We start from the raw sequence: 25184 nt of genomic DNA, 5'->3' as shown, positions 1-25184 counted from the left end.
CCTAGTACATTATTTTTCACAAGAGCATTGAAAATTTTATTTTAAAAATCGGTAAAGTGGAAATGAAAATGTCTTTTTCAAAGATCATTTGAATGTCTAATTTCAATTATTTTAAACTTAACTTCTGAAAGCAAACCTGAATTAAAACTGTGCTCTCTAAATGACTTTTTGAAATGAAATAAACATAACAAATTATTCACTGTTTTGTCTTATAACTGTGTTTTAACAGTCAAAGGCATTTGTAACGATTCTCTCTCTCTAGCTTTTTCCTTGAATGTGTTCTTTTTCTCTATTTCTTTTAATAAAAAAAATTACCACATACATGTAGATATTCTAAAACCAGTAGGTCAATGCTGCTTTGAGTAGATATACTAGTATGCTTACAATACCAGTTATATCATTTTTTGCTTATGCTGATCGTGATGCAACCTTGATGGTTATGCATATTTACTGATGGTGATTATGTTATAAAAATTAGTTTCCCGCACTGTGAAAACAAAGACCTAAATGGTGTTAGTCAAAACACGATAATAGGTTGTATTTGCTGATGTTATGAATACCATGAAATTTACGGAATGTATACATCAGAAGGATGTTAAAATTCCTTTAACATTAACGTTAACGTGCTTGTGAGTAGTCTGTGCCTTAAATTTATCCGTGCTTGGATCATTTTCTGTGTATCACATAAGCTGGGAAACATAAACATCAGAAGCAATCGAAAGAATAATAAAACTACAAAAATTGTTAGTGTTGAGGATGGACAAATTGGAGTTAAATCGTTTGACATACAATTTAGTAGTGTGTTAACCTAAATGGGCAATAGTAAGTAAGACATCCGAATAGGAAGCAAATGTGCTACACTCTTTGTTGTCTATTATGTCAACCCTTACCAAACTGATATGTTTGCTGCAGGCCTGCAGCAAGTCTGCTGCAAGCTTGCAGCAAACAAAATTGTTCGCAGGAAGAAAATTTTCTTGTTCGCAGATGATTGCCGCTAGCTGCGATCTTGCAGCAAACATAGCAGCAATTGCTGCAAGCTTGCAGCAAGTTCGCAGGAACCCAACATGTTTGCAGGAACATTGCAAGAAACATACACGCCAATTTAATGTTCGCAGCAAGTTCGCAGGAAACATTTCATTATTCAAATGTTTGCAGGAAGTTCGCAAGAACAGTAAACAAGTCAAATCAGCCAATGAAACGCAGATTGTACTGGGTCAACACAAAACTGGCCATTTTGAAATGTTGGAATTGAAGTTGTACACGTTTCAGTATTTTGTTACGAATATACATCGTTTTAAATGATTAAAAGTGTCAAACTCTGGATGTAGGTGTTCATTCTATCCATGATATCTAATTGGTAAGAAATGATTTTGATTTATTTTGATATTTGAAAGAATATTTCTTAAAAGCACGTTTGAGTAACTGGTGTAAATGCTAGGTCAAATCTAAATCTGTTTCTTATGAATTTCAGTCTTCTTTTTGATTAATCACAAATGTATATTTCTTAAAAGTATTAATGGACCCAAATCAGTTAAATGTTATCAAATTAATTAGTAAATGTGTAATCACGGAAATATTCATTAAAAATTATATATAAAGTTCTGTTCATATAAAAAGCTATCTTAATTGCACTTTGCCTTCACATTAAGCCGGTGTAAAGACGAATAATGACCCCCATCGACAGCGAAAAATGACCCCCGGTCATTATTTAACGTGAAGAAAAATGACCCCCGTAGAAAAATGACCCCCTGTAGATTGAAGCTAAAATTTTTAGGGGGCAAAGGTATGAAAACTTTGTCTAGGAACGTAAAGAGGGCCATCATAACTTCATAAAACTGCATCATTTCAGAAACATGTGGTGGATTTTCTCTAAACTTAACAGATTTAGGTCAGGACAAAGGCTTTCTGTGAACTTGCTGCTTGTACACAGGAATGTGCCAAAACCATAAGGAAATTGTTTGCTGCAAGTTAGCAGCAATGTTTGCCGCACGCTTGCAGTAATGTTTGCGGCAGGCTTGCAGCAATGTTTGCCGCAAGCTTGCATAAATGTTTGCGGCAGGCTTGCAGCAATGTTTGCCGCAAGCTTGCAGCAAGATTTCCTTATTTGGAAAATCCAATGTTTGCTGCAGACTTGCAGCAAACCTCATTTGCATGGTAAAATGTTTGCAGCAAGCTTGCTGAAGACGTGCCGCTAATTTGCTGCAAACACCAAGGATTTGTATAGATTGTCACATGAAATACATGCTTACTTTGGCTACAAAGGTCAAAGTTGATGATTTCTTAAGAAAATGTTTAATGTAACAAGGATTGCCGCAAGCTTGCAGCAATGTCTGCTGCAAGCTTGCAGCAATGTTTGCTGCAGACTTGCAGCAAATATTTGCAGGAAGGCAATATTTTCGGTAAGGGAAGTTCACTGAGGTATATAAGTAGACACCCGGATGAACATGGCTATTGGTAATGGATAAAACGTCGTCGATAGATCTGAATTTGGAGTTGAAGGACACACGTGTTTTCATTCCTCTTTAATCAGAAATTTTGAATTATTTCTGCTCCATAAGAGTAGCAAATAAATCAATTAATAAACTAGTACAATAAAGACCCATTGGAATTCCATCAGTACGTGAATTATAAAGACTATGCTGTCAACAAGTAACAGCTTTTTAAAAGCTTCCCTGACTAATGCCATCAATACTAGTATCTATAGAACCTAATATAAACATTAGGGATGGGTATCGCCAAAAAAATTCGTATCGCGATATATCACGTTTTTTTCCCACATTATCACGATAATATCATGATATTTTTAAAAGCAGTTTTTACAATGATTTTATATGAAAAGTCATTATTTTTCTAAAAAATATGTTGGAAAAACAAAATTTTACTTTCTACAAATTGTTATGTATATAAAATCAATTATGTAAGATACCGTTCTTTTCACTTTTTAAAACATTTTTTATAATTTCTATAATTGTAATTTGAAAGATAGAACAAATAAATGAATAATTTCTGGACTTTACAATATGTACGTAGAGACCGGTATTTATGTCTCTGTATCACGATACGTATCACGCAACACAAAATCGCGATATACCGGTATATCGATAAAATCGCACATCCCTAATAAACATGATAAGGTATAAACGTTTACATTGGGGGGGAAAAATGCGTAAATATATACCTTCACAAGAGTAAATTATGAAGATGTTGCACAAAACATGCATTCATTTAAAGTTGTATGATACTCATCAGAGCAATGGAAAAAAAACACATTTTATATAAAACGTATATATTGTTTGTATCCCAAATAAAAAATGAAATCATGTACATGTCCCGCTGTAGATTCGAACCCGCGACGTAAAGATGAACACCTCACTCCGCGAGTCTAAAAATGGTTTTAGAGGATGAAGTAAATAAGGGAAAAGTTGATACTAATGTAATTGATTATTGCTGGAAAGCATGGATACATGTAAAGATTACATAAATTAGATTCAACTGCATACAGCATAGGCTTTGAGGAAGACAGCTGAAAATATGATAACTACGAGAAATTGGGAATCGTAACGGTTATAACTGACATGCAGGATATGTTTACTAGTTTCTTGGATATGCCAGAAAATATAAGAATTGTTGGAAACGTGGGATAAATAATTAAAGCCCTATATGCTTAAATGACCCAACAAACTTGACGGCGATATATGAATGGAGACACGTGCGGATTCAGGAAGTTTTTCCCCACTCCCAGGGATGAGGGGTCCAAATCACAAATATTTGTACTAGCAAAAAAGTAATAAACTTTCTCAATCCTGAAATGCGAGAGAACACTTTCTTAATGCCCTGTTCACACGGAGAGTTTAATTCGCAGTAAATTAATGCGAAGTAAACTAATGCGAATTAAGATAATGCGAATTAATGCCCTGTTCACACGGGGAGTTTAATTCAAATTAAACGTAAAGTTACTGCGAATTAGCTGCTTAGCGTTCACACGGAGAATTTAATGCGAATTAGTTTACTTCGAATTAGTTTACTGCGCATAAATTATGATATGATTAGCTTGTGTGAACGCTAACTTCATTTCAAATTTTATCCGAATTAAATTCTGACGCATGCGTAATGTCAAAATTTAATCAAATACCACCTTTTGATGGTCAGCTATAGGTACCTGTGCTATTTTTGAGTGAAAAACTAAGGAAAATTTTGTTAATCATTAAAATGTGTGTACAGACACTGTGACATTATGTCAAATGGATCTGCTTCTGCAGAAGGTGACGTGATTTGCAAATGACGTCATAATAGCCGTGCTTTTACGCCGGGCTGCATAAGTAAAATTTTAATTCGCATTTTTTTACTTCGCATTAGCTGTCGTTTGAACGCAATTTAATTCGCATTAGTTTGATTCGCATTAGTTTAATTCGCATTAATTTACTGCGAATTAAACTCGTCGTGTGAACAGGGCATAAATTGCGTTCACACGACAGCTAATTCAATAAACTAATGCGAATTAAAATTTTTTTCTGCAGCCCGGCGTCAGCACGGCTATTATGGCGTCATTTGCAAATCATGTCACCTTATGCAGAAGCAGATCCATTTGACATAATATGGCAAAGTGTCTGTATGCACATTTTGATGATTAACAAAATTTCCTTAGTTTTTCACTCAAAAATAGCACAAGTACCTATAGCTAACCACCGACAAGTGGCATTTGACTAAATTTTGCCATTACGCATTCATCAGAATTTAATTCAATTAGCATAGGCTTAGAGTTCACACAGCTAATGCGAAGTAATTTAATGCGCAGTAAACTAATTCCAATTAAAATAATTCGCATTAAATTCTCCGTGTGAACGCTAAGCGAAGCTAATTGCAGTAACTTTATAAATTTAATTCGAATTAAACTCTCCGTGTGAACAGGGCATAATTCGCATTAAATTCTCCGTGTGAACGCTAAGCACAAATATTTGTACAGTAAACTTACGTTTAATTCGAATTAAACTCTCCGTGTGAACAGGGCATTAGTCTCTACTCTGTGGAGGAAACACCCTGGAGGGGGGGGGGGGTGATCAGATGTATATTTGGACAGTACATCCTGAGGCTTAAGAGGCTTTTGTCGTTTCGTTTTTATTACTTTAAATGATGTAACTTCTAACTCACTTCACAATATCACCGATATGTTTTTTTTCCAAAGCTCGACCAGGACTCCGACAAAAAGGGCGTACTTTACAATTCATGCAGTTTTTATTTCCATTCAATAGAATGGTCCAGGAAAAGGGCGCAAAAAACTTACACGTGACATTTTGGAGCGAAATGATTGTGTCACCCCTTACCTAGAAGACAAATGGACTAATCCAGTAGTTTAGAAACTAAGAAAAAAGGTCAAACAAACCTGTCAAAGCTAAAGGAAATAAATACATCAATTCATTGTATAAACAATATGGTTATTTTTCTGCTAACTAATGTTGCTGAAACGCATGTAACAAAATCCGATGATAATCATGCAGCATGCACAAAATTTTACTAACTGTGACCTCTTAGCTTCGCACCTAGGAAATATTGATCCTTAGTTAGTGCCTGACGCCGTGACGTCAGGCAATAAGGAACATCAACGTCCTTAATTAGTAGCATCAGGTGATTGTGTGTAGAGTCAAGGTCAAGTCTACGGACAGATGTGAACAGGTGTGGCTTGCAGTAATTTTCGTTTTTCAGCAAGTATTAGGGTGCTGTTTGGATTGAAACTCAGTATATAGGTTTGTACACGTGCATTTCACACCTAGACAATTTATTTTTCGAAGGAATTGATAATATCTTGCTGTTTTGAGACATTTCATGTATGTGTTTAACCTGTTTAACTGTTCCGCCTGAGTGAATACCTGAGCGAGCACGTATATTGTGATTAAAAACTCACCAAGGTTGGATAACAAATAATGATCAATTTTGCTGATGACCAATTACGTTCTAAATATTACCGAGACCTATAGCAATTACGTAACATATGATACACATATGCACTGGCAATTTCCATTTCATATTAGAATCATGTGTACATATAAACATATAAGAATCATATGTGGCGGAGTTACCTGTGTATATTTCTTGAAGAGGCAGTTGTCTATAATATCAAAATGCCTAAAGTTTGATGGTTGTAGGAATGAAATATAAAGTAACGCACATTATGCGATCTTAAAAATTAATTAAAAGAATACAAATCGAGAATAGGGCGAAAATACACCTTAACACAATATAGCGATGAGATCAAGTTCCATGGAGGATTAAGCATTCCTTGTCAATCAGTCACATCCACTGTGTGCTCCTGGTCATAATATGGCTAACGGAAAAATCCTTAGACAATTCAGTATGTAAATAATTATCTAAAAATAAAAATGAAATTCCTTTGGAATTGCGATTATCTTCAACCTTTCTGTTCTTTATTTTCTAAGACATGAAAACTTGCTTCTGGATAGACGGACAATTAATTAAATTATTGTATTTGATCACAGTAAGTTTTTCATTTTAATATTTACATTACAACAATCACATAGAAATTATGCATATATATTGTCTATAAAACGTAGATAAGTAAAACTTTCTAATTGAATAAGCACATCAGCACCAAAATATGCATGTAGGTGTTGCTACAAAAATATTGATGCATATATATCTCAATCTGAATTCTCTACACTATCTGCCGAATGACCATCCGTTGTTTTGATTATTCCAATTTTGGGGCAGATCATTTCCATTCCATCCATTCGGAAAACCATTAGGTGGCCAATTTCCATTATTCCAGCCATTGAAATCTACAACAACAAAAACAAATGTTAAATAAATTAAACTTGTGTAGCACTCATCAACACAATTTAGAGTATCTCGATAACGATTATATTCTATTTTCTTACTTGTAGAAAGATTTTATTTTTTGTAACACTTGTCTAATCTAAAATAAAATAATCTACATACTTTTGTACGTCATCAAATATCGACAAATGATTAAAATAAAATGGAACAGGAAAAGGAGGACGAAAAGCCAATAAAGATTTTGCTAATGAATAAAATTGTCATTGTTCAACCTTTTGCCATCGTGGTTTGGGCCTTTGCCTTAAAATAAGATGTAAATATTTTCTTCAATGGTTCGAATCCCACTGCGGGACATGGAGAAGGTTCTTACGATTACACGAACAGAGAATTGGATTCCAAAAAGTAACCCCCCCCCCCCCACCCATTCACCGGAAATCGAAAGCCGTTTTTAAACATCGATAGAAAATGCTTATTCTTTTTTGTAATCAACAAGCACCGAGCAAGTGCAAAACAAAATTGTCAATTTTTTTTATTGAATGTTCATTGTACCAAAAATTAAATGATAATTTCTATGGACTTTTGAGCTTGAATGCTATTCAATACTGTTCATTATCTCTCCATACATTTCATTCTAAAAGCGTCATATGAATTGATGACATACAACCGTTTCCTTGATATGTTTAGAGTCAAAGATTATCCATACTAAAGGCTTAAACTGAATTTTCAACCTACAAATTAGCTTTTCTTTTTCCCGTGTCATTCCTTTTTTAAAACAAAATTCGATATGTAATACAAAATTTAAATGAAAAGAAAACGAAAAAGAAACCAGAATAAAACTAGACTTAGTCTATTGTTTCTTGACGCTTCTTTTGTAAATGACAATTAGAAAACAAAGCTGCCAGAAATTATTCAAGATCAAATTAATCATTAATCTGAATTAAAATGGAATAAAATAACTTTACTGGCCTCAATGTACAGGAAAAGAAATGATATTTAGAATAAATTTAACAAAATATGGAAAATGGATGAAACATTTTTATTGGGATCTTTAAATTCTTCTTACAGCTGATTTTTTATTCTTTAAAAAGGTAATATGTTTTAGTGGCAAATTTTAAACTTCAATTTTATTTACATTTTAAAGAAATAACTTTAAAAGAGAAAAAAATATTACATACCTATCCCACAAATTCTTGCACTTTTTGAAAACTTATTGATGTCGACTACAATATCTTTTTCTGAGCCCCACCCCCTTTTCACCTATTTAAAATAATATTTCACTCAAACAAAGATCTTTAACAAACTTTTTAAGCAAGGAATAATACTTTTTTAAAGTTTCAAAGTAGTAATGTATTATACAAATCATGTTCCATTCCTTTCTTCACTCCAATTTTATTCAAAACCATGGTGATAAATCATGTACATACATACATGTATATATTTTTTAATATTAAAAGTAGAATATAATTAGAAAAAAATTGTCTTACCTTGGGAAAAAACCATTGCAACAAACAGTGCAAACATAATGCAGACAGTGTGAAACAGTGAAAACATTGTATTTTGTCTGTGATAAAATCGGTTTAGATATTTAAGTAAACGAGGTTCAATTTATATGAAATATCGTGGAGAAAATACGCACTTTGGTAAAAGCTATTTATAACGGGTCATTATATTTAACTCTGATGTCGATTTTTGAAAACGTGTCGCACATAAGAATTTTTCCTTGTGAATTTAAACTTAATTTGTAATCACATCTTTATATGCCCCTTTCACCGCTGTACTTAATTACCCGAAAATACCTCACCTACTGTAACCTTTTATAGTTTATTCTCTTCCCTGATAAATTTTAATCTATGTATATTTATCTAAAACGCCAAAATTTCATAATCGTAGCTGGCAAAGTGCAAGGCCTTAAAAAGTGAAGAGTTGAAACAAATCATGCCCGGGTGTATAATGTTTCCTCAGAGTTGATACGTTAAACCACTTTTAGCTGACTATTGATCTTGCCATGTCAATATGTCTTTATTTTGACAAGAACGAGGAAGCTTCGATCTAGCCTTCTGTAGAAATCTGGGCGCACTTGAAAAGTAAAAATTTAATCATTTATCTGTCAAATTAAATCAATATTTCTAACTCTGTATTGGGTTCCTGTGATGTAATTTAGGGGAAAAAAATCTTGTTTTGATTAACTTAAAAATTATATTGAAAAATGCCAAGATGAGTCATTTGATACAAAATGTACATTATTTAATATAATTAATACAATTTTTTTGTCTTAAAATAGTTCATGTACAGTTTCTTTATATTTTTTTTCAAAATAGGTTATGATTAGGTCCGTTGCAATGAGAATGACATGAAATGTACATGATTGGAGATGACGAACTGTAATCAAGCTCAAACGGTCTTAAGAACTAGAGCCGAGCTCGTTGCAAAGCAACGAGTAGGTCTTCCGTCCTGTTTGACCGGAAGTAACTTTTATTTTTAAAAATAGAGAAATGACGTCTCTAATGATTTGAATTATCCAAGTCTATGTTGAAAATTGCAAAAGTAAGCCATTTTTGCTACTTCCTGTTCCACCGGAAGTGACGTCGACGAACGGAAAATTAAGTTTTTTGTTCCAATGACAAATATTTCCCCAAAACGTGTCAAGAACGCAAAAATATGCATTTTCTGACTACTTCCGGTTTGGCCGGAAGTGACGTCACAGGACGTATCTTGATGATCTCAATAGATTCTGCTAGAGATTTTGAACAACTTTGCTTCTTTGATGTATAACAAATTCGCAATACTTTTTGAGATATCTGGAAAAACATTCGGCCCCTCTAGATCCCTTACATGTAATATAGGGGTCAGCCCTTTTTCCGATATATCAATTGAAAGATCTTTTAGTTCTGCACAAATTTTGTTCTATATATTTTTACAAAATATTTTTGATTTAGAAGATAAAAAGGAAAGAATGTGTAAATTTTCGCTCTTTTAGGCGTTCTAATTTTTGACCCCTATATAACGCCATTTTAAATACAGAAATCGAAAAACAAAAACTGGCGTGCACAACTTCAATCCTTCTGTTATCTAAAATCAGTAGAATTTCTGCTCCAGCTTTTGTGGTTTCTGAGCCTTTGTCTGGAAATGAAAGCCTATAAATTTTCGTTTAAAGGGGAATAACTCAAAAGTGGAAGTAAATTCTTTAAATGTTAGACAACATTCTGATAGAATTTATTAATGTCTATAAGGTCTGAAAATTTGAGCAAAATCCATTGAGAAATGAGTGAGATATGAGGCCTCAAAGTTGGCGTCTAGGAAAAGGAAAAAAAAAAGAATAATAAGAATAATCTTAATCATCAGAATCAGTAGAAGGTCTTCCGTTGGAAACGGAAGACCTTAATAATGAAAATTGGAAAGCAGAGCAAATGCGGACCTCTACACATCAGAAGTGAAATCAAGCGCCATGTAGGAAAGGGCATCACCTGCCGACAGGTCACATCCTCCTTGTGCTCCTTGTCATGATTGGGAAAAAATCCAAAAAAAATCTCATTGTGTAAAAAAAAATGGCATAACAATAAATTTGAAAAACATCAGTCAGCATTCGCCTTGAAGATGAATTGTATTTGCTGAAAAAAATTATGAAAGTATTTCATTTTTTTGAAATTAAATTTATTTATTTATAACCCATTTTCTTACAAGTGTTAATAATTCGTGTAAATCGTTATTATATTATACTAAATATGAATTTGTGTAACTTTGTAAATTCTGATTATATATTGTTTCGTATACACGATTCCAACCGATTACACGCCAAGTGTGCCAAATGAATGAGGACATTTCAAGACGCGATCATTGATTTATATTTCTACAAGATTGCATCAATTGACTTTTTAATAAAATGGCCCAACAATTAGTATAAAAAATATCAGTCATCATTGGACTTAATTGTAGATTGTATTTGATGACAAGGCCAATAATGCGATAATAAAGGTTGAGAATTGATTTTCATCCTTGTTTCTTAAACGTGTTTGTCAGTATTCTGCCTTGGTTAAGAAATCGGTTGTGCATAAAGCTTACTCTTGTCTAACGAATTAGCTTGAAGACTCCATATGCGGTCGATAAGAGTTAACTGCTGCATCAATAAGGTAGCTGACGATAAACATTTGAAGTCATCTCGTTTTTGAAAAAAAAAAATGGTTCTAGTTTTAGTACATATAAATGTCTTTTTACATGCATAGTAAATATCCAAATATAAAACAATAATTCAAGTGTATTTTAAAATATCTGGAATTTTATTCCGAAATAGGTGAATAGAGTTCCTTTGTAAATTGAAAGTTTGAAAGCAATACAGATAACCCATTTTTATTTTTGTTTTAACGACAGAAACAATAACTTGCATGACAATTTTTTTTGAAAAACATTTTCAATGGCCTGTTGAACAATTCCATGTCTATTTAACAAAACCTTCTAGAACAGATTTTATGATAGGTTGAATTAAATATGCTCGGATAAATAATTACACCTATTTCTTTGTTGAGAATATAAAGAAATACGATGAATGGATGTTAAATAATAACATTTTCAAACGGAGGCTTTTTAATTACATAGCGAATATATCAATTTTTGCTTTCAAACCAAAGTCCTTAGGGGCTGTAGTGGGGACTCAAGAAATCCATTCTTGAAAACATATATACGCAAGAAAATTTAAAGAAATATATCCACAAACATCTTCATTTTGTGTAAATGTTAGCTGCATTTGCTGCCTGTTGTCTAAAAATCCCCAAGAAAACTTATTTTTATAATCCGTATGTATTTAAAGAAAAATTTTTCTTCCAACCCAAAAAAGAATTCTACATGTATATATATATTTTAAAAAATATTGTTTGTAATTTAACGTTCTCTTGATTTTTTTTTCACTCATATGGAGACGCCACTACCTGAGAGTGGAGAGTTACCAATTTTTGGTGAGGGATCTTTTTCTAATCTACACCTACTGCAATTCGGGACCTCGGTTTGTACGGTCTCATCTGAAAAAAACCGGTCTGCACGTCCAACAGTGGGATTGGAATCATCGATGTACGGAGAAACTCCTTTTCCGGGACCCGAAAACAGACGCTCTTACCACTGCACCATGCAGATGACAATAAATTTCAGTCAGACAACACAATTTGATAGTTAATATATAGGGAAGTGTCGTTAAAATATATTTGAGAGATTTGTCTTCCTCATGTTTTCGGGTTAATGAAAACTTCTAATGAACTAATTCTAATAAACTACAATATTCCTGAAGAATACTAATTGTAGAAAACATGTTTAAAGATTACGACTCTCTTTAATTTATGACACAAAGGTTAATAGATTAACATATATAAAATACGCAAAAATAAATCAAACTAGAGGTACTGTGAACAGTGAGCTAACTAAATCATACCCCCGCATCCCATATGATTATAAAAGCATATTCCATGTTTTGCTCTGGGAGACTCGAAATAAGTGTCAGATCAAAAAATTAAATAGAAGGTGTACAATTGCATTGCGTAATAAAGAATCTTGGAAAGGAACATTAACTTTTATTCAGCTGTAAAAGATTAGCAGATAATAAAGAATGACAATATATCGCGATATGAAAATCAGATACCGGTATTTCAAGATATTTATAAAAATATATTAAAAAAAACCTCCTTTATTGTAGTAACTGCTGAAATAATTCATTCCCCAACTTTTATTCAGCTGCAGAAGCAGATAAGAGAAGAGAGAGAGAGTTTTTCATTCACTGTCGCAATTTTAAATATCTTACTTTAAAATAAAATTAAAAATTGATAAAAAATCTTTTAAATAAAATTATTAACTTATGAAAGTAAACATATAAAACATTTCTACAGGGTGTATAACATGTGTACTGTGGTTCTCAAAATCTCATGGAATCTACACGATCGACGATGAATGTTAAATTCAAGATACGTATTACAAATAAATGGACATCCGTGTCTTCACTTTATACAGTGTTGCTTTTTATTATTCTTTAACAAGTTTCATGCCATTTTAAACACCTTCATGCTATACCAGGAGCATGTATATTAAAACAATAGAAATAGGCCAATGGCATTCCTGATCGGTCATAACGTGAAATTAGGTCGGGTCAAGCTAAAACACCAAACGCACGAAAATAGATCACAATGTCTAACTGGCTTTAATTTTATTCTATGACCACATAAAATTTCTATATAGTATGTATTGTTTTAATCATTAAGTTACATTTTATGCTATTTCAATAAAACTATAAAGAATATACTATGCATAAACTTTTTTTCTATTTGAAAATACATCAAATGAGTACATTTTTGTTTTAATTTTTTACCTAGTTTTTGATTAAAAGTTATTATAATTATTTGTGCGATTAATGTATTATCCCCCGCCCCCTTTAAAATTTATAGATAAATTCAAATAGTCTTTGAACTTGACAACATTTTAAACTTTCTGCACAAATTAAATAATGATAATTAATCTACAATATATCGCAATATATTGCAATATTCAACGTTAAATATTGCAATATATCGCAATATGGTTTTCACTCGCAATACCCAACTCTACCTTCTATATAATATGAAGAATGGCAGTGTCAATGTTTTGCAATTGGAAATGGATGATATGGGGATCGGATAATAAGGGAAAATAGAAGCTGCACAGCGGCAAAATGTCAAAACGATTTTGTGAAAGTCTCGGATAAGAGATTGTATTCCAAAAGCATAACAAACGGATGATAGTACAGACGGACGGACGGATATCCCAATCTATATAACCCTCCCATTTTTCAAGCGGGGCGGTGGGGGGGGGGGGTTATCATGATTGATTTTTAATACATTTTGTCTTTTTATTGAGTATTTGAGGTTTCACAATTGTCATTAAAGTCAAATGACATCATAATAAAATCTATTCCGGCTTAATCTATTTTCATTCAAACTTTGGAATTTAAGTAAAGTACATGCGTGTCACAAACAAGAGGCCCATGGGCCTAATAAGTTACCTTAGCATTATTTTACACATTTCAAACCATTAAATCTGGCTCATGTTTTAAGTTTTAAAGAAGAGGCCATGAGATTCAAAATTACGAAAGATCTACCATTGCTCATCACAACTTACCCCGTTAGCATGCTTAATTTGGTTACTTAATACCCATAGGAAGAGATGGGGAACAGAATAATGTATTTCAACTAATCAGTAATATTCAGTAATAATCAGTAGTACTCCACCTCCAAGTCCGGAACCCCTGACCCTGGTTCAACACATTTCACAATTTTTGAAAGGATATCCTTGCTTAATATGACTAGTACCAAATCGGTAGGATTATTTATAAAATACTATCTTTTGTCGTCCAAAAAAAAAATACTACTGTTTCTATGACTCGCCTATAAGTTGGACACAGAGTTTTGAAGCAAATTTTTACTCCCCCCCCCCCCCCAAAAAAAAAATCTTATAGGTGAGTATACACGGTAGCATATAGATATTTGATTACGAAACTTCCTAAGAATTCTTACTAACAAAGATACATAACGGGTTCCAGTAAATGTTCAACCAAGTCTCTTTCTTTATTCCTCACCAAAGATATTAACTCTAGTGAAGGAGAAACTTCAAGAGTACTGTTCAACAATATATTCAAGAAGTTGTGTTAATCAAATGTGGATACTCAAAAATTCCAAAGAACTTTTGGACAACTTGAAATCACAAGATTTCACCAAAATCAACAGCTTAAAAACTTACGACTTTTCAGCTTTATACACTACCATTCCCCACGATAAATTAAAGTCCAGGCTTTTTTTACATTATTGACAGCTACTTTTTCAATAAAAATGGAACTCGTAAATTTACTTACCTTGTCATTGGTCATTTGCAAAATTATTTTGATAAAAAACATTCTGATTGTTCACACAAGTACTCTGAAGTTGATATAAAAAGATGCTTGAGTTTCTGATTGACAATTATATCTATGTGGTTTTTGGAGACCAGGTCTTCCAAACATTTACTGGAATTTCCATGAATACAAATTGCATTATTAGCAGACCTATTTTTTTTTTTTTGAATTCATATGAATCGGAATTTGTGCAAAATCTTATGTGTGAAAAGAAGAAAAAACTTGCTGTGTCTTTCAACTCGACATTTAGATATATCGATATAACGTATTATCAATAAACATTAGTCATTTCAATTCTTATGTCGATATGGTAATCTAACAACCAAGTTCTGTGGTAAACGTGATGACTTAAACATTTGTATCGTCAACTTCCATTAATTATACAGCAATATACCTTCATCACCTGCATATGGAGTTTATATATCTCAGTTGATTCGATACAAAGAGCATGTTCTACGTATGAACAATTTCTAATCCGAGGTGAAGTATTGACAAACAAGTTGATATATTATATATATATTTATTATATATCATATCAGCAGTCTCGTTAAAAGTCACCATTTCGTAAGTTCTATGGTCGATAGATGTACAATGTCCTTGTCAGCAAATACAAGTTATCATTGAGTCAATTGCTGAATGACGTTTTTCAGACGAATTGTTAGTCAATTATTTACACTGAATTGACGACGGATTTTTATTGTTATTTCCCAATCATGACAAGGAGCACACGGCGGGTGTGACCGGTCGGTAGGGAATGCTCTCTCCTCCATGATCCCACCCCGATGTTTTGGAGGTCTATGTTTGCTCTGCCCCTATTTTGTATTGATTTATGGACTTCTGGTCTTGAATACTGTTTGTTCTCTCAGCATATGTTCCATATGCTCATTTTCACTATTACTTGACGATCATTTGCAATTGAGACTTCGAACTTTTCACATCATGTAACAGTTATAATTGAAAATGCCCCGTAAACCACATAATAAAGGCCGTGAAAAATCTGCAGTTGCAAGATGTATATGCATCATCGCCGAAATCGTACTAGAAAAATCTGTGGTTGTAATATAAGCACCATCGCCAACATCGTAATAGAAGCGCAATACAATCGAAATGTGATCTGCACCACCGTAGCTGTATATTCGTACAGTCATCTAGCTTTGCGTAGCGTCATAGTATGATTTTGAATGTCGTTGCGACAGGGTAGCGTGAACGCAGTTAACACATCCGCTGGTCGGCAATGGTCTACGTAATATCGTAGTAGATGCGTGGTAGCATAACGTTTGACGTAGCTAGGGGCATCGTAGTACGGTCGTAATGATGACCGTATTTTGCCAAATTGCTCGATTTAGACGCCGATCAGCTCCGATCCACCCCAATCCAAAACTTTTGCAGATCGTGGCTTGATCGAGATGATCGTCGTAAAGTCGCAGCTGTGTGAACGGGGGCTTACATGTAGTTGACAGATGATGATTGGTCAGATGAAAGCGCTATAAGAACTGCTGCCTGATAGGTTGTGGTATGATCGGCTTGAGGCCATTGTAGGTATTCGTGGGATCGTCAGGTACGCAGATAGATCGTAGTGGGAAAACAGTTAGAACGTAGTGGGAGCGTTGTAGGAGCGTACTTGATAAGTTCCTACGCTTTAATAATCACTCTCTCCACGATAAAACTTCTATAACGCTCTTTTTACGGCTTTACCCCGATTGTTGTTGTGGCCACGATCCCACTACGCTTGCTTTGAGCATGTCTTGTTCAAAATAAGCGTGACGAGAGCGTAGACACAGGGGCCTGTAACATACTGTATTTGATTTTACGTAATCACTATATGTATACAAAAAGAGAAAGGGAAACAACGTCAGCTCGAATTTACACAGGGTCGATCTCGGAAATGACTCGTGTTTTCAATAAAATACCTTGCAGTTAGTGAAATAACGTCTGGGATCATTCAGTAATAATCACTCTTTAATAAAAATACCATCGCGGTCATTTAAGAATCGTGTAAGTCGTGTTTTGCAGATCCGATATCCTGTCATGCAAGTGATGTAGTTTAAGTTGTCCACTAAATTTGCTAAACATTGCATCCAATATTTAACGCGAGATGTGATTGGTCAATGTTGATCTGACCAATCACGCTCCGCCTGTTACCAATCATGTGTTTTTCCAAAATGTCGTCTGTTCTGGATTCGAGCCTCTCTGTGAACGAAAAAAGCTACCGTATTTATTCAAATCGGAGATGTTGTACCTTTTAATTTAAATTAACAAAAGAAAAAGATGATTTTCGTGAACGCTGGATCTTTACTTTGTGTTTTCCATCTCCGGAAAGACTTCAAAACTGGAGAAAATGTGCGAATTTTGCCTCGTTTTAGTGGACGACTTAAAGTACATCGACTCGCACAACGGGATATCGAGTTAGTATTACCCAACTTAAACGCTATAAAAAGTAACGAGGTTTCTGTTTTATTAAAGAATATTTATTGTAGTATGATTTCTAGTTATAATTTAATTGGCTACATTCTTTTTTCTATGAAATACGAGATATTTCCGAGATCGACCCTGTGTAAATTCGGACTGACGTTGTTTCCCTTTCCTTTTTTGTATATATATATATATATATATATATATATATATATATATATATATATATATATATATATATATATATATATATATATATATATATATATATATATATATATAGTGATTACGTAAAATCAAAAACAGTATGTTACAGGCCCCTGTGAGCGTAGAGCTCTCTAATCATGAAAATCGCGATCATACGCCTATGAAGACTCCACTACGTTTCTCCTGCGATTTGCCACGATCGGCCATATTTTCTGCCACGCTTTGATCGTAGTAGAAGCGGAGTCTATGTGTGAACGGGCAGTAAATAAAAAGATGGAGAATAGAGATCTCGTTTTTTTAAATAGATGTAATTTTTTATCCAGTCTAATTTTAGATCCATTCTTACGATGTTAGCTCCAGCTCTCATTCATATATAATGTTCAATCAAGTGAAGGTAGGTGTAAATTTTCTGTATTTGGAAAACCATAGGGATAAACACGTGAAAAACATGAAATTTTATCATGTACTTAGTAATAATTACACCGATTCTACACTGTACCATTCGGGTGACGTCACTATATCCCATATCAAGGACCGGTTCGAAAATCCATATCACGTATCGGACCGGCGTGTAAAAATGTATATCAAACCGAAAGTAACGTTTGTAAAAAGTTTCAAAATTTACTTGATTTTATTTAAATGTACATGTAAAATAATTCTTTAGTAACATTTGTAGTCTTACTTTTTTATTATAAAATTAGTTTTAAAGAAAAGGTCATAAACAGGCACGAAAAATTCTTCAATGAATTTTTGTGAACTCGCACATTAAGTATTCTAAATATATGATAAATGGAATACTACATACTAAAATTCATATTATATCTCATATCAGCCCTAGGGCCCCATATCACCCCTCGGGCCTTCGGTCCTCAGGCTGATATAGGGCCACTCGGGCTGATGTGACATATGATATGAATTTTAGTATGTAATATCCTCTATGTATTACAGTCTTAAATTATTTTTAACATCTAAATTTGGAGTTTAATGGACAAACCACTGTAGTTAATATTTTAAAAGTGAAAAAAAGTTAAGATTTAAAAGCAAAAGAAGCGACCGAAAAGGCCCAAGGCATCCTATTAACAAAAATAGAAAGGTAATTTCTTTATAATTTAGAAATATTTTCTTCTCATAATTTAGAACCATTATATCTCAAAAATTATAAACCAAACCAGGCTTCCATTTGTGTGTGTGAGGGGGGATGTCCTCTCTCATTAGTATTTTCTAGAACAAGTTTAATATGTGCATATATTTCCGAAGTGTACACATATGTACATATTTGCTATAATGTAAATTACGAAAGAAGAAAAACTGGCGTTTCTCTTAAATTATTCTACGTTGATATGGGAAATAAATCCTGTTAAATAAGAAGGACCAAAGAAGTAACATTTGGTAATTAACAATAAGAATAAGTAAATATCAAACAATTAAAAATTAGCATAAATTGTCAGGAAGTCATCAACAAAAACTGCAGAATAATTAGTAGCAGCATTGGGACAGAGTAATCATTACTAGAATTTTGATTAACTTTTATGTAGCTGAAAGTTCTCAAGCACTTACACATCAACGTTCATAAATCCTTCTTAAATATCAGTTAATTTTAATCAAATTAGATTAATGGGTATAGTTATACCTTTAAATCTATTTTAAAATAAGTGACATACTTCTATACTTTTCTCATTTGTAAGAGGGGAAAAATGGCAGGTAAAACAAATAAAAAAATTCTGGATATATATATTTAGAAAAGTTAAGAAGGCTTCTTTTTATTAAAGCACAGCATCGAAAGATCATTACAGGTTCGAAATTCTAAATATAAAATCGGATATTTAGGAAGCGTAAGGCTCCAATTATATAAAGAGCTAATCAAAAGGTGGATTGAAAGGGCAAACAAACAGTGATCGATCTAAATAAAAAACACTGTACAAACCTGTAGTATACACACTTATTCAATGGACATTCCAGACGTTGGATCAGCATCCTAGGAGAATTAAGCATCCCTTGTCAACCAACTACACCCGCATTGATCCCTATGTATTGATCATGGAGGCAGAACATTCTGTTTTCGAATTTAAGCTAAAAACAAAGTCCTTATAATTGGTATGAAACGACTCAGTTAAAATATACAACCAGATAATAGGTTATATTTGATAACGAGGTCATTATAATGACAATAGAAATAGGAAATGCTGACTTTAATAAACGAGACTGTCACATCAAATAATTTGTCTGTATCCTGCCTCTGTTTAAAAAAAAAAGATCGTTTTCGGATAACAACTTTCCAACAAGAGACGAGAGTATTGTTTAAAACAAGAGGTCATAACATCCAAAATTTTGAAGGAAGCTTCTTTGCTCATCATAACTATACACTTTGCATGCTTAGTTATCTTACTTTATACCCACCGGCAGAGTGGGGGAACCAAAGAAAATGCATTTCAACTATTCAGTTGCTCACTATCCAGTAATCAGCAATAATAGTAGTACACCAGCCTCTCAGGAACCCCAGTCCCTTGAGCCATATATTTCACATTTTTGAAAAGGAACACTTACACATCATTTATATTATATCAATACCAAAAAGCAGATTCCAAAGCATTTATTTTGAGTAAATAATCATTAGAGCCCCCCTCCCAAACAATAACCCTTGCTACTGGGGCTTTCATATTCATAATTATGAAAGAAGGGCCCTTGTTCCTGGGGCCTTCGAATTCCACAATTATGAAAGAAGGACCCTTGCCCATTACAACTATGTAGGTGTTATGTTTTCTGAATGCAAAGATGCAGTGAAAATGACGACAAGACAACGAGCACGTTTTCTGACTCTGTATTCTGTAGAACGGAAATCACAAGTGGCGCCTTGCGCATACTCAAACAATAGTGAATGTAAAATCAATCAATCAAAGGGCAATAACTCTTATAACAAAATTAGCAAGATAATGTAACATCTCCCCTTTTAACAAAAAAATCAAAGTCACTTAATTCATGTACAATCATCATATTGCATTTAACACTGTCAAATTGAAAATCATAAGTGTCCAAATCTGTATATATAAAGTTCTGATTCACAATGAACATATTAACCATATTTAATGGACATACATATGCAAATAATGTAGACTGATATGATAATTAAGGTAACAATTGATTGACAATTTGATTACATAGAAGGAATGATTTTTGGTTTTACAACTCTTCCAGACCTAGTAACATATGGTTTTGATTGCTCTGGGGCCTTAGGTGAGTTACCTATGTCAAGAATTTCTCCAGGTTGCACATCATTACCAGAATTCACATTAGGGGTATCATCTGGCACAGGCTCATGTTTGAAAACATCATACTGGGGGAGAGCAAGCTCTTCTGGCTGGGGAGCCTCATTTGTTTTATGGAGAAATCTCCTATTGCGCCTCTACAAAGAACCAGCAGGTGTTTTGACCAAATATGACCTATTCCCATGTGGTTGCATTATAATGGCTGGGGTCCATTTTTTATCATTCAGCTGAACCCTAACTGAATCACCCGAGTTGAGAGGCTTAAGAGGTCGAGCTGATCTATCATGGTAGACCTTTGACTTGTCATGACTGACTTGTAACTTTACCCTAATCTTGTCTGTGTCATGATAAAAGGGCTTAAGGCTTTCCTGAACAATAGGGATGTTTGACCTAAGTCTTCTGGACATTAACAGTTGTGATGGGGAAAGTCCTATGTCCAAGGGAGTAGTCCTATATGTCAGAAGGGCCAAATTAATGTCTTGTCGGTCAGCCTTACACTTAGTAAGAATGCCCTTAATGGTTTGTACTGTCCTTTCAGCAAGACCGTTAGATCTAGGGTACCTAGGGCTTGAAGTGACATGCTGAAAGTTCCACTCTTTGGAAAAATCAGCAAATTCATAACTGGAATACTGTGGACCATTGTCCGAAACAAATTTTTCAGGTATACCATACCTTGCAAAGACTTCTTTGCACTTTGAGATGATAGTGGAACTATGAGTATTGGTTAGCCTGAAAATTTCAAAATACCTATTATAGTAGTCAACAAACAGAACATATTCCTTGTCATCCCATAGGAAGAGATCCGAGGCAATTGTCTGCCAGGGGAATGGGGGAATTTCATGAGATTGCAAAGGTTCCTTAGAGTTGGAATTCCTAAATTCTAAACAAACGTTACAGTTCAGTATTAGGTCTGTAATATATATATTTCGTCTCAGGGTTTTTTCAACACCAGTGTGACCCACATGTAATATTTTTAAGAGCTCTGTCCTGAGGTCATGGGGAATTACTATTCTAAGACCCTTCATAATGAGCCCATTCTCTACTGACAATTCATCGCGGAAGTTCCAGTATTCCTTAATGGGGTCTGGGCAATCTCTGAAGTCTGGCCAACCTTCCAAAATAAATTTGGTTAAGGTTTGAAACTGGGGGTCTGATTCTGTAGACAACCTAATCTGTTCTAGACGACGGTCACTGACCTGCATGTTTTCATGAACCAAATGTACCTGAGCCTCAATGCCCTTGGAGAGCTATAAGTACTTCCTAGAAAGTATATCTGCTACAGGAATCTGTTTTCCTGGAACATGAACAAGCTTAAGGTTGTATCTCTGCAATTGCAGAATCATGCGCTGTAAGCGGGCAGGGGCAGTAAGTATAGACTTCTGCATAATAGACACTAACGCCCATAAACATAATGATGAAAATGCTTACACCCAAACAGAATAGCTAACATTTCCTTTTCAATTTGTGCGTAGTTAATTTCTGATGGGGTAAGTGATTTTGAGGCATAAGACACAGGCTTGCCTTCTTGTAAGAGAGTAGCTCCAAGACCAAATTTGGAGGCGTCAACTTGCAATACAGTATCTTTGCAAGGATCAAAATAGGCCAATACTGGGCCTGGTGACCTTGTGATTATGTCCTTGACCTTAGCAAAAGACTCTTCTTGGGCTGGGCCCCAAACAAATTCAGACCTTTATGACAACATTTGTCGCATGGGGCTAGTAGTATCAGCCAAGTTTGGTGCAAATTTGGATAGGTAGTTTACCATACCCAGTACTGTCTCGAGTTCGTTACGATTTTCTGGTGGTTTCATGTCTTTGACAGCTGAGACCTTTTTAGGGTCTGGCTTGATGCCATCTGCAGAGAGTAAGTGACCAAAGTACTCGACTTGTGTCTGACCTACATCTAGCTTCTCATCATTGAGCTTAATGCCCATTTCTCTTGTGCGCTGAAGAGCGGCTTTCAAATTGCTATCGTGCTCAGCACGGGTCTTCCCGTAGACAAGAATGTCATCAACTATAGCAACAACACCTTTGATACCTGCATAACAGTAGTCAATCTTGCGCTGAAATTCATCCTGCGCAGATTTCAGGCCAAAGGGCAATCTGCGGAAGCGATACCTACCATAGGGGGTATTGAAAGTAGTAAGATAGCTTGAGTCATCATCAAACTTAATAGTCCAATAACCTGAGCGCGCATCAAGCTTGGTGAAATAACGTGCACCAGATAACTCCGGTAAAATGTCATTGAGAGTTTTCAAGGGGTAATGGGGTCGATGAATGACCTTGTTTAGATCCCTGGGGTCAAGGCAGATTCGTAAAGCTCCAGATGGCTTCTCGACAACAACCATGGAGTTTACCCAATGTGTGGGGGTGTCGACCTTAGCAATGACCTGTAACTTCTCCATCCTGTCTAACTCAGTTTTACCCTGTCACCCAAATCCTGTGTTATTCTACGAGGGGGGTGGACAGCAGGTATAGCATCGGGATCTACATGAATAGTACATTCCCCTGGGAATAACCCTAACCCTTCAAAGATATCCTTAAACTGTGTCAAAACAGTCTCTCTGTCTAGTACACTGTCTGAAATGGGGTCTGTTAAAGTCGACTTAACTGTCAAGGAATTAACAAACCTAACAAGTCCCATATTCATACATGAAGAAAGTCCGAGAGGATAGGTGGGGCATGTCTACTGTCAGGGTCAACAACATGAAACTGTGTGTAAAATATCTTGTCCCCAACCTTAACAGCTACTTTACAAGAACCCAGTGTCTTAACTGGTGACCCAGCATAACCAGAAAAATCAGATGACAGACTCAATTGATCAGCAACACCTAGTTGTTTATAAGTAGATACTGGTATAACATTAACTTGTGAGAGTGTCGAGCTTACATTTGACTGGTACATTATTTGGACCTATTGTAACATGTGTAAATGCTTGATTTTGTTCATATGACACATCAGTTTTGTTAAGAGCATGAACTACACTGATACAATCAACAAACAAATCAGTAAAATTGTCATTAGAGCTGTGACTGTATAAAGGATATTCTGCTCCAGTTGTGTGCGGCTCGCGAACTTCATGAACTTTCTTGCTACGGCAAACTTTGGCGAAGTGGTTCCGTTTATTGCAAAGCTTGCAGGTTTTTCCGTACGCAGGGCACTTCTCCTTTTTAGTATGTTTGTATCCACAGTTCGGACATACAGGTTTACTGGATGCATGGCTTGCGGCTGCGTCACTATACCGTTTCGGTTCAGGTTGACTGGTGCTATGGCCAGTTTTGGAAGTCTTGTGGGAATCACGATTTCCTGGCGGTAGTCTAGATGTAACCGCGTGAACTTCCTGTGACGTGGTACCCATCGACTTAAGCTGCTCCTGTGAGTATTCGTGGTTCTGGGCGATTTGGATGGCTTTATCCAGAGTAAGCTTGTCACCTTCATTGATAAGCTTTTCGCGAATCTTGGCGGAATTTGTCCCAAACACAATCCTATCACGGATCATCTCGTCTGCATCGTGATACTGACAGTCTTTAGCTAACAATCGGAGTCTGGTGACAAACTGCTCAATCGACTGCTGACCTTGAACCTCGTTATTGAACTTGAATCTGCTAAACACAGGGTTGAGCTTAGGCTGCACATACGCCTTAAAACGCTTGTAGTAAGTGTCGAGCTTTTTCTTGTCGTCGTTAGTCAGAGTCCACGTATTATACACATCACGACCTTTGTCGCCTACCCAAATAAGTAAATAACTTATCTTAACAGTCTCATCTTTCTCTTTCAATGGGCCATCAAATATAAGTTGCACGTGCTGTTGGAATTTTTTCCAGCTGTCGACCAAATTTGTCGAGGTCCAATCCATACATGGCGTAGGTATGCCTGTAAGATCCATTTTTACGAGACTTCTGTAAATTCTGACATCATGTTATGTTTTCTGAATGCAAAGATGCAGTGAAAATGACGACAAGACAACGAGCACGTTTTCTGACTCTGTATTCTGTAGAACGGAAATCACAAGTGGCGCCTTGCGCATACTCAAACAATAGTGTATGTAAAATCAATCAATCAAAGGGCAATAACTCTTATAACAAAATTAGCAAGATAATGTAACAGTAGGTAGTTCAACTGCTTAATACAAAGGAACAAAGGAGAATATTTCAAACAGTTAATGAATTTTCACTATATTATCAAGAGACCTCAGCCCTATATCAAGAAGTTCTGGTCCTTGGGTCATGAAATTTACAAATTTGGAATTTTGCTAATCAAAACTATGTTTTTAGTTAGTTTGTTTGATACTCAGGAGCAGAGAAGAAGTACTGCAAAGAATAAGTGCATTTTCACTTTTTAATCAATAGAGTCCTGACCAAACACAAGAACCCCTGACCCTGGGGCCATGAAATCTTGGAAGAGATATCCTTCCTCATTAAAACTATACATTAAGTTTGTTTTGTACCCAGGAGCAGAGAAGATTTTCAAAGAAATAAAGCACTTCCCTTATATACTCTATATCTTCCTAAAATTCTCATAGGGTCTAGAACCCCTGACCATAGGACCATGAATCACAGAATTCTGGTAGGGAATTTCAATGCTCATTACAATCATGCAAAAGTTTGACATCCTCACAAG

General features: G+C 34.8%; 2 protein-coding genes and 1 long non-coding RNA gene across 3 annotated transcripts; all 3 read right to left on the bottom strand.

Moving 5' to 3' along the window:
* Positions 1-6391: 6391 nt before the first annotated feature.
* On the bottom strand, positions 6392-8370 carry LOC134238906 (uncharacterized). Its single transcript, XR_009986116.1, has 2 exons — positions 8274-8370; positions 6392-6791 (listed from the first exon to the last, which is right to left on the bottom strand). It is a non-coding gene; the product is annotated as an uncharacterized LOC134238906 (long non-coding RNA).
* A 12083-nt stretch (positions 8371-20453) lies between these two features.
* LOC134238925 (uncharacterized protein K02A2.6-like) lies at positions 20454-21767 on the bottom strand. Its single transcript, XM_062721042.1, has 2 exons — positions 20805-21767; positions 20454-20702 (listed from the first exon to the last, which is right to left on the bottom strand). Exons 1-2 carry the CDS (start codon positions 21765-21767, stop codon positions 20454-20456), a joined length of 1212 nt encoding a protein of 403 aa, XP_062577026.1.
* Positions 21768-23427: 1660 nt separating this feature from the next.
* LOC134238903 (uncharacterized) lies at positions 23428-24450 on the bottom strand. The gene has a single exon (XM_062721026.1). It carries the CDS (start codon positions 24448-24450, stop codon positions 23428-23430), a length of 1023 nt encoding a protein of 340 aa, XP_062577010.1.
* Positions 24451-25184: the final 734 nt, after the last annotated feature.

Source organism: Saccostrea cucullata, unplaced genomic scaffold (genome assembly GCF_032062105.1).
Source record: "Saccostrea cucullata isolate Sc308-1 unplaced genomic scaffold, CSIRO_AGI_Scuc_v1 ctg383, whole genome shotgun sequence".
NCBI classification, from domain to species: Eukaryota; Metazoa; Mollusca; class Bivalvia; order Ostreida; family Ostreidae; genus Saccostrea; species Saccostrea cuccullata.
The sequence above is the reverse complement of the archived record's forward strand: the minus strand, read 5'-3'. Positions and strand labels throughout refer to the sequence as shown.